At 62.5% G+C, this 14,872-nt stretch overlaps 1 protein-coding gene across 5 annotated transcripts in view; it reads right to left on the bottom strand.

Annotated features, from left to right (window-relative positions):
* The window catches only part of KIFC3 (kinesin family member C3), a 30,981-nt gene extending 20,622 nt beyond the window's left edge, over window positions 1–10,359 (bottom strand). For 3 of the 5 annotated variants that reach the window (XM_055145169.1, XM_055145170.1, XM_055145172.1), the window contains exons 1-3: window positions 9,354–9,494; window positions 4,913–5,117; window positions 2,145–2,290 (exon numbers count right to left, since the gene is read on the bottom strand). In XM_055145169.1, coding sequence (XP_055001144.1) covers window positions 2,145–2,290; window positions 4,913–5,078 — 312 coding nt within the window. In that variant the 5' untranslated portion in view covers window positions 5,079–5,117; window positions 9,354–9,494. Of the gene's footprint in view, window positions 1–2,144; window positions 2,291–4,912; window positions 5,118–9,353; window positions 9,495–10,209 lie in introns of those variants that run through there. The other 2 variants (XM_055145171.1, XM_004600639.2) reach the window with 2 other exon arrangements.
* Window positions 10,360–14,872: the final 4,513 nt, after the last annotated feature.

The raw sequence follows: 14,872 nt of genomic DNA, 5'->3' as shown, positions 1-14,872 counted from the left end.
GTTCCTGGCTGGTCGCAGGGCGCCTCTGGCCGGCTTCTCCTTGCGACGGGCGGGAAGGCTGTGTGTGTGGGAGCAGGCTTTCCAGCCGAGGGACATTCCCCGCCCTCCCACAGCTGCCCACAGTCACGAGCAGGCTGGTCAGTGGTGGGGCCGTGACAGTGGCAGCTGGAAGTTTCCACTGGCCGGGCCAGAGCAAAGGTTATACTATTCCCGGCCAAGCCACAGGAAGGGCAGGCGGGCCCCAGGGGGCTGGGAATTCCTGCGTCTGCTGCTTCTGGGACATCCTGCACTCGGGTGGACCAGGGAAGAGGGTGTCAGAAGCCACTTGTCACTCACTCCTTTGGTTTCCCCCACCGCCTCAATCTTCAAGGCACCCAAAAAAAAAAAAAAAAACACAAGGGGGCTGCCTGCAGGGGGCCCAGCAGGCCCCGGGCCGGAGAAAGTTGGATGCAGGCAGGCAGGCGCGTCTCAGATCTGCTGAGCCGGGGACTCGGCCGCGACCGCACCAGCAACACCCTCAATCAAGTCCAGACCCTGCGCCGACGACGCCCAGCGCAGGGTTCCGACCAGCTCCACGTTTAACCACCAGTGCAGAGTCAGGGGAAAAAACCTCGGGTTTCCTTAACCCCGTGTGCACCGGCCCCGCAGGCCTCGCGGAGAGATGAAAGGGAGGAAGGAACGCCTGGTTCTGTCTGCGACTGAGCCACACCAGGAGGGCCGAGACCACCCCTGAGCTGCCACGACTGTCCCCCGAGCCACAGCAGAACGGGCCCCCGTTCAGATCAGGACTCGGGGCCACGGGTCACCCGTCTGTCCAGGTTCTCCTCCGTCAGTGAGGAAATGCGAGCCCTTGAAGGTCGGCCTACAACTGTGTAGTCTGGGTTGGGGGCGGGAACGGCAACACCCCCAGGTAATCCTGACCCTCCAATTTCTGCCACGTTTGCCCCTTTGCCCCAGGTGCACCCCGATCCCCGTGACCATTCAAGCCCTCCTGTCCGATCCCTGTCCTCCCCAGGACACCCTTCAGAGCTGCGACTAAGGCGCAGAGCCAGCGCTCTCCTGAGCTGACGCCAACCCATGGCACAGCGGGCTGTTTGGGCTCCCTGGATTCCCAGAAGACACGGGGTGGGGGGACCCGCTGGGGAAGCCTGAGCTGAATGCCACGTGGCCGTCTGAGGAGACGAGGTGAATCTTGCCCACGGCCACATGCGGGGGAGCCCCCTGATTTACTGTCCATCAGAGACCGAGGCTGAAAATAAACCGTCAACACTGCGTGCCAACGGTGAGGTGGGGTGGAAGGGCCAGGACCGACCCCTCTCAGCTCTCTCACAGACGGGCCCCCAGGAGGCTGGCCACACTGCCCGTGTGAACCGCCCGTGTGAGCTCTCCACCACACGTCAGATTTCCCAGCTGAGACCACCGGCCTGCTGTGTGGCCTTCAGCCAGCTCCCGGACCTCTCTGAGCCCAGAGACCGTGGATGGAGGACCAGTGACTGTCCCGAGGGCTGCCAGGATGGCGAGCAGAGCAGTGGGAGACGTGTCTCGGGGGCCCCAGCCTGCCTAGCCCAAAGCCTGCGACCGAGGCTGAGACCCCTTCCCCTGCTCTCTGTCGTTTCCACCGCCCGACAGAGGCCCCCGGCAGCTGCTGTCTCGGCGGCTTCTGAAAGTCAGCTGGGGTTTCTCACGGCCCCCGTGTTCTGCCTGCCCGGCCTTGGATTGGCGCTGAGAGCCGCAGTGCAGGAAGGCGAGGGAGGGGCGAGTGGGCCCCTGGGGGACGCGCGGCGCCCCTGAAACCGGCCTGGATTTTGCCTCCCGGTGAGAGCCCCGCTCTCACGGGGCCAGCCTGGGCGCGGCGGGCAGGCACCTGTCATCTCCCCGGAGATCCCTGCCATGATAACTTAATAAAGCAAATTGCTCCATCCGGGACAGCTCCCGGGGCCAGTGGAGCAATTCTGCTCTGGGTGCTTGGCAGAGAGGCGTGAGGCAGGGCCCCATTTCTCCACGCAACTTCCGCCCCCTGGGGGAGTCTGCGGGGGACACTTGGCTGGTGGGGGGGCGGGCGGGCGGGCGGGCCAAAGCCCTTGAGTTCCAGGAGGCCCCCCCACCCCCCACCCACCGCCACCCACCCACCCACCGGCGCTCACCTGCACAGTCAGGTAGAGTCTGTGAGGGCTCCCGGAGCCGGCCCAGTCCACGCTGAGGGCCCGGCACTGAGCAAGGGCTGGGCGAGCTGCCCCTCGGGGCCCGGAGTCTTCGTCCCCGCCACTAGCCGAGGTGTCCTTCGCACGCCCTGTCCCGGGAAGAGAGACAGGTGTGACCCCTGAGCCAAGGTCGGCGGCCTGGCCCCAGACCCCCGAGCACAGGCACAGGCTGGCGTCCTCCTTACCAAACACCACCCGGGACTCTCTTCCGAAGCGCCAGCACCCGGCCAGGGGGCTCCCCTCCCTCCAGCGTTTATTTGGGGCGGGGGGGGGGCTGCTATGTGCTGGTGAGTTCCCAAGGAAGCGACTGCACCCCGCCTGCTCTGATCTTCAGAGCCGCTGCACCCATTCTCCATTACCCTGCCTGCCTCTAGGTGGCAATTTCTCCCTGGCCGGCTGCCGCCGTCAGCGCAGGCTCCAGTGTCACCCCTCGGGCCCTGAGACAGGGCACAGAGGGGCTGAGCACAGACTCCCCTGCCCCACCCCAGTCTGTGGCCTGAGAGGTGGGAGACGCAGGGATGAGGACGCTCGGGGGAGCCCACAGCGGCGGGGCCGCTGCCCGAGGTGGGATGAAGTCCCGAGTGCCAGCGGCGGCCCGAGCTGTCCTGGAACCTGGACAGACCCTCAGTTGCCTGGTCCATATAATGGGGCCGAGGAGCCGAGCTCACAGGGAGGGGATACACACAAGGGCCAGCACTCCAGAAGTGGCCACTGACCCCAGACGCTGTCGTCAGACAGGGGTGGCCGGCCCAGACAGCCAGCAACACGCCCGGGCTTCCTGGGGCCACGGTGCCAGCTGCATGTGCTCCTCTTCCTCTTAGCTCCTTAGCAGACAACAGGAAGCACGAGGCGGGGGCCAGGGATGGGGTGAGGGTAGAGGGGGCCCCCTGGGCACTGGGCCCGCTGAGCCCCTCTGCACAGCAGGCCCTGCGCTCACTATTCCACCCTGAGGATTTCATTGGGCCTTTACCTTACAGGTCAGGCAGGTGGATAAAAGTCGGGGGGGGGGGGGTGGAGTGCAGAGCAGAGGGGAAGCCCAGCGGTCGGGACGACCATCCCTGGTAGCCCATACAGCCCCCAGAGCTTGCCAGGAGGGATTCCTGAGCACAGAGCTAGGAGCAAGCCCCAGCACTGCTGGGTGTGGCCCCCAAACAAAAACAAACAAAAAATCAAACAACAATCCTCAAGTCCCAAGAAACAAAAACAAAGAGGTGGTCCTCTAACTCCCAAAGCAAACAAACAAACAAACAAACAAACAAACAAACTGGGGTTCTATAATCATCATAGCTCTTGTTCAACAGACACCCGCCCCCCAGACCGGGAGGAGCTATCGCCCATGCCCGCTGACCAGGCCGGGTGGAGGGCAGGGACTAAGGCGCTTGCCTTGCCCTCAGCTGACCCCAATTCAAGCCCTGGCGACCCCCTATGGTTTCCCACACCCACAGGAGAGTCCCTGAGCGGCTGGTACGGCCCCCAGGCTCTCACCTCCAAATAATTAAAATAGCCAGTGACAAGCTGGTGATTTAAGGGTGATTCAAGTTTTGCAAGGAAATACATTTTTGCTTCGTTTCTTTTTTTCTTTGGCTAACCAGGAAAGCAATAGCCATTCATATTTAACCTGTCACCCTTAGGACAATGGGATGGGGGCAGAGACCACCTGTCCAAGCAGCCACTCCACCTACCCCTTCCAGAAAACAAGGGTGACGGGACCCCAAAGCCCAAGTTTTTTCTGGAGGCACCCAGGGTCCGAACCCAGCCAGTCTCTTACGGAGACCTGAAGGTGCAGGGGTTGGGGTGTGGAGAGGCAGAGCCGGCTGCGGGGTGGGAGGGAACCGAACAGGAGATGCCAGAGTCCCCTCTGCGCCTTGGCATGCCCCCTACAGGCGCTCAGAGCTGCCGGCCCAGAGGGTCCCTGCCAGCTTGGTCAGCCCAGTCTAAGCCCTTCTGCCCCAGCTGGGAAGGTAGGTCAGGAGTGGCAGAGATCCCTCAGCGCCCCAGACCTCTCAGGACCTGCCCACGGGGAGCTGGGGAGCAGCCTCGGGCAGCTGGACGTGGGGACATTGCAGTCCTCACACTCGTGGCCTCCGGAGGCATCAGGGGACATGACCCAGAAAGGAGAGCTGGAGCTGACAGCTCCGGGGAGCAGCCCAGCCCAGCCCTGGGACTCCCTCACTGCCCTTCCCTGCCCACCTGCTGCGGGCGGGCTGGGGGCGCCCCAGAAGCCGCCCTGGCACCCAACCCCCCCTCCAGACCGCGCGCCCTGGGAGCCGCGGGTCCACGCCTCCAGGGCCACCGCGGCGTCCAGCGGCGGCGCGGCGGGACTAGTCCGGCCGCGGGACGCCGGCTGGGCTGACCGGGCCGGCCACTTCACCTACCTGGCTCTCGGGACGGGGGCGCGGGGAGCCGCAGCCCCGGCTGCGCGCGGGGGTGCCCGAGAGCGCGCGCGGGGGACGCAGCCGCGCGGGCCGGGCGCTCGCGTCCTCTCCGGGGAGGGCGGGCGGGCAGGCGCGCGGCGCGCGGCAGGGGCTCCTCCACCCCCGAGCTGGACGCCCGGCCCTGGCCCTGCCGTCCACGCCCCCCCGCGCGCCCTGTAATTACCTGACAGCCCGGCCGGCCGAGCCTAGGCACCCGCGCGAAAGCCGGGTCTCGGGGCGGGCATCGGGCGGCAGGAAGGGAGATCGCGGGGAGGCATTTTAAAAATGCGGACTCACCAGTTCTCAACCTCCCCGGGCCGGTGTGTGGGAAAGGGCGGGCAGCCGGGCCGGCTGGGGCGGGGCGAGCCATGCCCGGCGCGGGCTCCCCGGCCCGGCCCACTGTCCACAGGCCGCGCAGCGAGGGCGTGGCTCCCAGGGTCCACGTCCTGCGCGACGGCACCATGGCCCGGGGCGCAGCAGCTCCGTCGGGGCGCCGGGCGGCCTGCGGAGAGAAGAGGGGGCGGGGAAGGGAGAGCTGGCTGAGATGGACCAGCGCCTGGCGTGCCCCCAGACCACAAGCCCACCTTCGGGAAGGGTCTTCGTGGCTGGCCACCCCGTCAGTCACCTGTGCCACGAAGTACTAGTCCCCAGTGCAATGACCCAGAGGGGTGGGAATGGGGCCTGGAGGGGAGAATGGGCAGAGGGGTCGTGGGTAGGGGGGGTAATGGGAGGGTATGGAGGGGTGTTGGACCAGGCGGGCAGCGCCCCTGCTGAGACTCACACTTTTGGGCATTTCTAGGTTCACCCGGATTAACCCTCTGCTCCCCGGCACGAGACGGGAGAGGAGAGCATCATTTCCCAGGGTTTCTTCCAGAGAGGGCAGGGGGCCGCCGTCAGGTGTTGCACCTGGTGGAGACCCTATGATCCCAGCCTTAGGGGGGGCATCAGGCCAGGTCCCGGGAGCTGGGTGGAGGCGGCTCTGACAGCCATCAGCAGCCCCGAGATCACCTGGCTGTCCGGCACCCAGCCACCGTGAGCCTCAGCCCTCAGACCCAGGCTCCTCTGCGCCTGCCTCGGCCACCGAGGGCTCTGGGAATATTAACACCTCACCCCCCGAGGGGCCTGGACCCTGCCTGGGACGCATTCACTGTCTGCCCGGCCACTTTCCGGAAGGTCAGCTCGTTCATGGATTCTACTCGCCTCCACGGAGTTAGCTGGCAACGTGGCGGGCCCCCTGCTGGGCGCCGCCTGCCAGAGAGCGCTCATTCTTTATTTAATCACTATTTATCCAGAGCCCTGCTGTGTGCCAGTCACGTGTCAGGGGTCCTCTTTGATCACCAGCACTGTGGTCTAGGGAGCTCCGCGCGCGCGGGGTGAGAGAAACACTCTCATCATCAGCCTTCCAGGGAGGACAGGAGGTGTGCCACGTGGTGTGGGGGCTGGGGGCCTGGGGGCGGGGCTTGGGAAGGTTCCCGATGAACAGAGCAAACGCACAGAACCAACTCCAAACACTCGCTTCCCGAGACTTTATTGAGCGCGTACTGCGTGCCAGGCAGCCTAGGGGGCGTTTAAGGTGACCAAGCTTCCGTCCCAGACGCAGACTCTGAACAGTGGTGCCTTTGACAGAAGCGGCTCAGAGGCAGCGGGGGTGGGGGGTGGGGGTGGGGGGGTGTTGGCTCCTGCCTTAAAATGGACTTGGATGGGGGCTGGAGCGATAGCACAGCGGGGAGGGCATTTGCCTTGCACGTGGCCGACCCGGGTTTGATTCCCAGCATCCCATAGGGTCCCCTGAGTACCGCCAGGAGTAATTCCAGAGTGTATGAGCCAGGAGTAACCCCTGTGCATCGCCAGGTGTGACCCAAAAAGAAAAAATAATAATAATAAATAAATAAAATGGACTTGGAGGACCCGGGGGTGGCGGGGAGGGGGTGTGTGTGGCTCATGCCTTGCACAAGCCAAGCTCTGGGTTCAATCCCCAGCACCCACTTCTTATTGTACCCTTTCCCGGTACCGTCAGACGTGGCCCCCACAAGAAAAGAAAACTAAGGAACCGGGTACGCCGAGGCCCATCCTCACAGTGCTCCCTGGGCTGCAGACCAACGTCTCCCGACGCCCTCGGTACCGTCTGCTCTCTCGCAGGGCAGGTCTGAACGGCCCTCTCGACTCTTCCCAGGCACCCGCCTGCAGCTGCAGCCCCCTGCGCAGACCCCCCACCAGGTCCCCCCACCAACTCTGCCCTGGCTGGCGGGGTGAATGCCCTGAGGCAGGGCTAAGAGCAGCTGCTGGGAGAGAAGCTGGAGAGCAGCGTAGTGGGGGGAGCCTCCGGGCTGGAGGCTAAAGGTCACTGACAGCACAGGTGAGGATGCAATCACCCAAGGTCAGACAAGAGGGAGCAAGGGGCGGGCTGGCGAAACCGGTGGGAAGGCCGGAGGCTGGTCAGTGACCAGAGAAGTCAGCCCCAGAGATCAAACAGAGAGAGAGAGAGAGAGAGAGAGAGAGAGAGAGAGAGTGTGTGTGTGTGTGTGTGTGTGTGTGTGTGTGTCAGTGACCAGAGAAGTCAGCCCCAGAGATCAAACAGAAAGAGTGTGTGTGTGTGAAACAGAAAGAGTGTGTGTGTGTGTGTGTCAGTGACCAGAGAAGTCAGCCCCAGAGATGATCAAACAGAAAGTGTCTGTGTGTGTGTGTGTGTGTGTGTGTGTGTGTGTGTGTGTGTGTGTGTGTATAGGACTGTTTTCTCTTTAAAGAGAAAGTCGGACCTTGGGAGGGCCAAAGCGGGCAGGGGGGCAGTGGAAGCTAGTCACTTCCTTCCCTCTGGGGAAGTCAGGCCAGGATGGGGAGGAAGGGCTGTGGTTTCTAGAAAACTCGCCATCTGCCGACGCTGGGTGGGCCAAGGGGCAGCGGAGAGGACGAGGGCAGCCTAAGACAGGTTGGCAGAGCTGAGCCCTGGGACAGAGCCAGGCTCCTGCTGCAGTCTGGCCTCTGCCTTCCCGGGGTGGAGAAAGAGGCCTTGGAGATGGAAGGGCAGGACTGTGGGCGGGAGGCGAGCAGAGGCGGACCCCTACGTCGGGGGAAACCGAGAGGGATGCCCACGGGATGCCCAGGCACTGAAAGGCAGCGGGAGGGCGGCTACACTCCTCCATGGGCACCAGAGTCGGGCACACCCACTGAGAGAGCCGGGAGGCCGCAGGGGAGGGCCCAGGCCTGCCCTAGGCTCGGGGGAGTCTCAGGGGCAGCCACAGGCGGGCAGACTGAGTCCTGGCCTTCGGAAGGGAAGGGAAACGGGGGAGGCGGTCAGGAAGATAACAGGGAAGAAAGAGGAAGGGCGTGTGCAAGATCCCCAAAGAGGAAAAAGCAGCCCAGTTTAGCAACCGGAGGGCATGAAGGTCAAAAGTACCAAGGACAGTCCGAAGCCCAGGAAGGAAGGGTCAGGACGCGGAAGCCACGCTGGGGCGGGGGGCTTCTCCCAGCCTCCTGGGTCGGCCACACCACCAGTGGGCACAGACCCCGTGGCGGTGCAGTTACTAAACGGCTCGTCTCTCTGGGCCTCATTTTCTCCCTCTGAAACATGGGAGCATCTCCACCAAAGGAGCAGGCACGGAGAGTCACCTGTATAGGAAGCATTCCCAGGAGTGGACCCTACAAAGACCCCCCCCTCGTGAAGAGGCTGAGGGGTTGGTGTAGGGAGGGGGGCTAGCCAGGGGCCATCATGCCTGCCCCCTGCAATAACAAGAAACTCCACAATTGCACACAGACGGCTGGGAGGGCTCCCTGGGAGAGTGGGCAGAGGGTGTGTTGGGGGGAGGGTTGGATCCCTCCAGGGTGCTCCCCCGCTGAGACTCACACTTTCTGGGATTTCCAGGGTCACTGGGCTTAACCCTCTGCTCCCTGACAGGCGGGCGGGCGGGGAGCCGTCTCCCTGCGGCCGTCCCTGACATGCGGCAGAGGCAGGCAGGCCGCTGGGAGGCTGCATTCCTTGCGGATGACTCTCCAGGCCAAGGGCATGGGGAATGCACTGGACAGGGAGGGGTGCCCCGCCCCCTCTCTGAACAGTGAGAAAGCCAGGAAAGGGGAAAGCCCCCCCCCCCAACACACACACAACCCCCACCACCTTGTGACAGATGTGCCACGCCAGTGGGAGAGGCGGCAACAAATGTACTCCAGGTTTTAAACACTGGCTTCCTCTTTAAAATCTTCCAGGCCCTTGGCTGCGCCCGGAGTTCTGCGCTAACTCGCCACGGGCGCTGGGGAGGGCGGCTGCGGGGCTCACCCGCCCAGCTGGGACCCCACCCGCACGCCGGCCCCCCCAGGCTGCAGCTGTCAGAGGCGGCTGGCCCACGGCGGTCCCGGCGCGCGTGGGCCCGGGCCTTCCTCCCCAACCTCTTTCAGGCTGGCGGTTCGCCCCACCACCGCGAGGGGACAGGCAGCAGCCAGGGGGGTGGCCAGACTGGAGCGCGGAGCGAGGCTGCAGTTGCAGCCAGGCGGGGACCCCCCCTGCATGGGGAGAGGGCGGCGCAGGGCTGGCACGCGGCGGTCGGGCAGATGAAAGGGGGTCTCAGGGCTGATCCCCTGCCCGGGAGACGAGCTCCGCCCCACCCCCGCCCCCGCCCCCCATGCCCGCCTATCTCGGGGCAAGATCTTGTCGGCTGGAGGGCGCGGAGGGTGGAGGCGTCCCCGGGGCGCCCTCCCGCCCCCCTCCCCCGGCCCGCCCGGCCGGGACCCCCCGCCCCCCCGGACTTACCGGCCTGGCGGAGGCAGGATCCCCGCGTCTCCGCTGCGCTCGGGGCTCGGCCCGGCCCGGCCCGGCCCGCCGGAGGGAGGCAGCTCCCCGCCACCCGCTGCCGGCTCGGCCCGCCCCGCGCCCGCCCCTCCCGCACACTTTCCACAGGAAATGATGAACTCGGGCCGCGGCGCGTTTCCATGGCGACAGCCCGGCCGAGGGGCGCGCGCGGGCGCTCACGCGCAACCCGGGCGCGCGCGCGGGCGCGCGGGTCCCCCCGCACCCCACCCGGGTCCCCCCACCCTGCCCCGTCTCGCGGGATCCCGCCGCCGCCCCGCACACGTGCGCGCCCGCGCCCCCCACCAACGCACCCCGGCCCGCGCGCCTCCCCAGCGGGGAGCCGCAGCCCCGCCGACCGTGCGCCCGCACGCCCCTCGCCCGCGCCCCGAGCGCCCGTCCCAGCCCCGGGCTGCACAATGAAGACGCGCCACTGCACAATGCACGCACCGCAGGCTCCCGCGCAGCGCCCTCCGGCCTTTCCCCCCGCCGATCGGCCCCTCGCACCTGGTTTCCTTCCCGTGCTCCTACCTGTTGGGGCCCCGAGGTTCCCGCCCTGCACTCCCCTGCACCCTAATTTTTCCTGTGACACCCCCCTAGAATATCCTGGGGAGCCCCAGGGAGCTTCATGGCCCTGGTTGAGAATCCCTGGTATAGGACTCCGTCTCCTTAGTCCCACATCCCCCATGCCCCTGTGCAGGGGATCCTAGGCTGTCACTCCTTCTCTCGCGGTCTGCAGCCCCACCCTTCATGCCCCCCTGCCCCCGTAAGCTCCCTGCGACCCCTCCTTAGCCTGCACACAAGCACCTTCCCACGTTACCTGTTCTTCCACACTCCGCTCTTAGGAGCTCTGCTAGGAACCTCCCTTGCACCCAGCCAGCCCAGCAAACAACTTTCTCTGGTGTTGGAGGGTGGAGTGGGGGAGTGGGGGGTGGAGCAGGTTTGAGGGTAACAGACTCAGGGAGTCAAGGCGCCCAGTGCACCCCCCACCCACTGCCAGTCTCCCCACCCCTCTAGTCCCTCCCGAGGCCTCCTCCCAGATGCCCCTGCAGAGCCGTGGAGGAGGCCAAGGGAGCCGGCCAAGGAGGGACAGCTGACCGGAGGAGCCACTCTGTTCTTTGTCTAGCAAACAGAGGCGGCATTTTACTCTAGTCAGCAACCCCGGCCCCTCCAGGGCGCGGAAGGAGGAGAAAGAAGCTCCTGCCACAGCCCAGTGCTGCTGATGGACTGTCCGATAATCCCGGGAGGACGGAGGATGGGGTGTTCTCCCCCTTCCTGCTTGGCGGGGCTGCCCAGAGCAGCAAGGCGGCTGGCAAGCTCTGGGTCTTCACCAGAGACCCAGCCAAGGCGCTGGACCTCAGGTGGTCCTGGGTGCCAGACAGGGGGAAGCCAGAGGTGTGTTTCCTTTCCCCATTTTTTTTGGGGGGGGGCAAAGAGGAGAAGGGCACACACCCATCAGTGCTCAGGAGTTCCTCCTGGCTCAAGGATCACTCCCCGTGGTGCTCAAGGGACATATGGGATGCCAGGGGTTGAACCTGGGTTGGTATCTGCAAGGCAAACTCTCTGCTTGCCATGCTCCTGCCCCAGCGTTGTCTTCTCTAATTAAGATGGGCAGTGAAGCTGGAGTGATAGTACAGCGGGTAGGGCATTTGCCCTGCACGTGGCCGACCTGGGTTCGATTCCCAGCATCCCATATGGTCCCCTGAGCACCGCCAGGAGTAATTCCTGAGTGCAAAGCCAGGAGTAATCCCTGTGCATCCAGAGAGCTAGGAGTGTCCCGGCTGTGGGACAGAAGACCATGATTTGAGAGTTCCCTTCTCTGAATTCCCCCCTGCCCTCCTGATATTGGCAGGGGGGTGTGGGCACCTAGGTCGGGAGAGGGTGACAGGGCTCTCGATTCCCCACGAGTCCGTTCCTCTGTGCCTGCCTCTTATTTCCCGCTGGGGTTGGTGTCCGACCTCGGAGCCTGCCGCGTGGACATGAACTGCAGGTTCCTTCCGACAAAGGCAGAGCCAAGTTTTATAATTAAGAATAACATTTGTTGTTCTTCCTCTCGGATGACAAAAGTAATAGATGTCATTGTAACCATAATCCCACCCACTAGATTTAAAAGCTGCCAGCATCTTAACCACAGCCTCCCCCCCACCCCCCCGCCACCCCATGCATATAATAGCTGCCATTTATTCCCCACTCACACCGTGCCAGTCAGTGCCCTGAGCCTTTTGTAAACAAGATCCTCTTTGGCCGGACACCCCCAGGAGGAAGGAGGGGTGGACACCACGGGTGACCACTGAGGCACAAAACCCATGCACTGGCCCAAGCCAAGTGTGTCTACCCTGTGTGTCTCGTGCAAATGTTTGTTTCTATCGGGGCTCCCCCAAATGGGCCAGGCTGTGCTCCAGGGGGCGCTGGAATGAAGGGGGGAGCAGTCTGCCTTCTCTTCAGTCTCTTGGTTTCCTGAAAGAAAGTGATTTCCAGGGAGCTGCTGAGTCATTTTCTTTCTGAAGAGGGGGAAGTAAGTCAAGTAAGACTGGGAATCAGTGACTTAGATCAAAGTACTAGTGCGGGGAGAAACTTGAGGCTGTCAGAGGAGGTGTTTTTCAGAAGTGTAGCAAAGCTTTGACTTAAAGTATTAAAAAAAAAGAGGGGGGCTGGAGCAATAGCACAGCGGGTAGGGTAGGGCATTTGCCTTGCACGTGACCCGGGTTTGATTCCCAGCATCCCATATGGCCCCCCAAGCACCGCCAGGGGTAATTCCTGAGTGCAGAGCCAGGAGTAACCCCTGAGCATCACCAGATATGACCCAAAAAGAAAAAAAAAAGTATAAAAATAATTGCTGCTCAGGGTAAGAGCAACAGTACAGCAGGGAGGGCATTTGCCTTGCACAAGGCCGACCCAGGTTTGATCCCGGGCATCCATATGGTTCCCGAGTCTGCCAGGATTAATTCCTGAGTGTAGAGCTGGGAAATCTTCTGAGCATCGCTGGGTGTAAACTAAAAAGCCAATTTTTTTTTTTAAAAAAATTGCTTTTTCCCAACTGTTGGAATTTAGTTTGGGCAGGTTCCATGTCAGTGAGTTCAAGGTCGTTTCTATTCCAGCAACTTCCCTGGAGGCTGAGGTGGGAGCTGCCAACACAGCCCTGGCTACAGGAAGGTGCCTTTGGAGGGAAACCCGGTCACTTCGCGCTCATTTGGAAGTCAGGGGCTCACCCTTGGGCTGGGACTTCCAGTCCCTCTAGGGTAGCACCTGGCTGCCAGGAAGACCAGCCCCCCCAGGCACCCCCACACCCGGACAGGCACCCCCACACCCAGACAGGCAACCCCACACCCAGACAGGCACTGCCACCCCCAAAGGTGGTTCCTTGTATCCAAAGAGCCTGAAGCCATTTATTCTCAGACTTCTAACCCAGGTATCAAAGAGAGGGTGGAGGGGTGGGGTGAGAGAGGGGGGGTGGAGGAGAAGACAAGAAAAGGGAGGGAGGAGAGAGGGGGAGAGGGAGATCTGCCCAGAGGAAATCAAAAAGGAGGAATCAAAAGCCGGATTGTTCTTGAAGTGATTCTCATAGTAACTCAAATAAAAGAGCAGATAAACGGATGCAGGACACACGGAGCTCCGGGAAAGGGCTCCAGAGGGTTCCTGAGCCTCGGGCCTTGCTGAGCTCCCGCCAAAGGCATCTCTCCAACCCCCCGTCTTGCGTCTGCTCCCACCCACCTGTACCTGGCCAGACCCTGCTTGTTCCTTTAGTCCCTCAAGCTTAGAGGTCATTTTCCTGAGTCCACCCAGTGCCTCATTGCTGCCCTGACTGTTTTCCTCCATAGACACTGCCCCCTACACACACACACACACACACACACACACACACACACACACACACACACACACCATTGCTCAGACCTCCAGTCTACACAGGGCCCTTATTATTATCAAGTTGTTTTATTTTTGAGCCACACCCAGTGATGCTCAGGGATTACTCCAGGCTCTGCACTCAGGAATCACTCCTTACGGTACTTGGGGGACCATGTGGGATGCCGGGGATTGAACCCAGGTCAGCCTTGTGCAAGGCAAGCACCCTCCCCACCAAACTATCTGGCCCAAGGACTTGCATATCTTTTGACTGAATAAACAGATCACATGTAATTCAGAGAAGCAGACTGGGGTACATTAAGTAGATCCCAAAAGACCTTTTCCTGCACGGATCAATGAGGGTTTCTACTCAGGAGAAGGAGGACGGGGAATCTTGAGCCTTGAATTCCGTGTAAATGGGTAGGGTGCCTGAGGGCGGACCTGGGTTCAATCCCTGGCACCCCATCTGGTTCCCCAAGCCGGCCTGGGTGCAGAGAGAAGATGGAGGAGGAGGAGAAGAAGAAATAGAAATAATTCAGCCACTGAGAACTGTGGCCCCAGGAGTGAGCCCCTCACCACTTGAGGTAACAGTTTCTTGTTTGTTGAGGTTTGGGAGCAGTCAGGAGAGGGCCGGAGGAGAGACAGTCTAGTGGGCAGGGCACGTGCCTTGCCTGTGGCTGACCAGGTTCCATCCCCAGCATCGTCTGTGGTTCCCTGAGCCCGCCAGGAGCCGTCCCTGAACAGAGAGCCAGGAGAAAGTCCTGGGCACCGCTGGGTGTGGCCCCGAAACCAAAAGGGAAGAACAGCCGGGAGCTCAGTCAACTATGAAACCATCGGAACTTAATTAACCATTGGGTTGGGTTGGGGTTGGGGGGGGGCTGGCAGTGCCCAGGGCTTGCTCCCGGCCCTTTGTTTCGGGGTCGCTCCCAACGGTACTCAGAAGACCTCATGCAGCGCTGGGGATTGAACCTGGCTTGGCCCCCTGGTAGGTGTTCTGCTGTGTTACCTCTCTGATCCCCTAAGGGCTGTTCTGAACCCCCTGGAGAGAGACCATCACGCACCCCCCAGGATGCTGGGAGGACCCCAGGCGGGAAGGGCAGGTGGGAGTCACCCCCCAGGTGCAGGGTTTCGCTACAGAGAAGCCTCAGCCCTGCAGCCTGTCCGAAGCTGGGAAGCCTCTGTCCTCAGCCCTCGTGGAGGGGCGGGGTCCGGGGCGGGGTCTTGGACCGTGCTCAAGAGATACTTGGACAGGGGCTGAGGTGATAGTGCAGTGGGCAGGGCACTTGCCCTGTGCAGCTGGCTGGGCTTGGTCCCTGGAATCCTTGGGCACCACCTGGAGTGATTTCTGAGTGCAGAGCCAGGAGTGACCACTAAACTCTGCTGGATGTGGCCCCCACCCCTGCCAAAAAAAATAAAACAACAACCTTAAAAAAAAGAGACATTTGGACAAATGCTTCCTTTCTTATCTAGCTCCCTTCTGACTTGCTCCTCTTAACGCTCCTCTTAAAGGGGAAACACGTCTCCCTTTTCGAAGCTCTCCGGGGAACTAAGAGAGCATGCCCCCTAATAAGCCCACCCTGCACCCTGCTTTCCAATCCCAGACAGACAGAGAGCAGGAAAGCGGGGAGGGGGAAAGAGAG

Source organism: Sorex araneus, chromosome 8 (assembly GCF_027595985.1).
Source record: "Sorex araneus isolate mSorAra2 chromosome 8, mSorAra2.pri, whole genome shotgun sequence".
NCBI classification, from domain to species: Eukaryota; Metazoa; Chordata; class Mammalia; order Eulipotyphla; family Soricidae; genus Sorex; species Sorex araneus.
The sequence above is the reverse complement of the archived record's forward strand: the minus strand, read 5'-3'. Positions and strand labels throughout refer to the sequence as shown.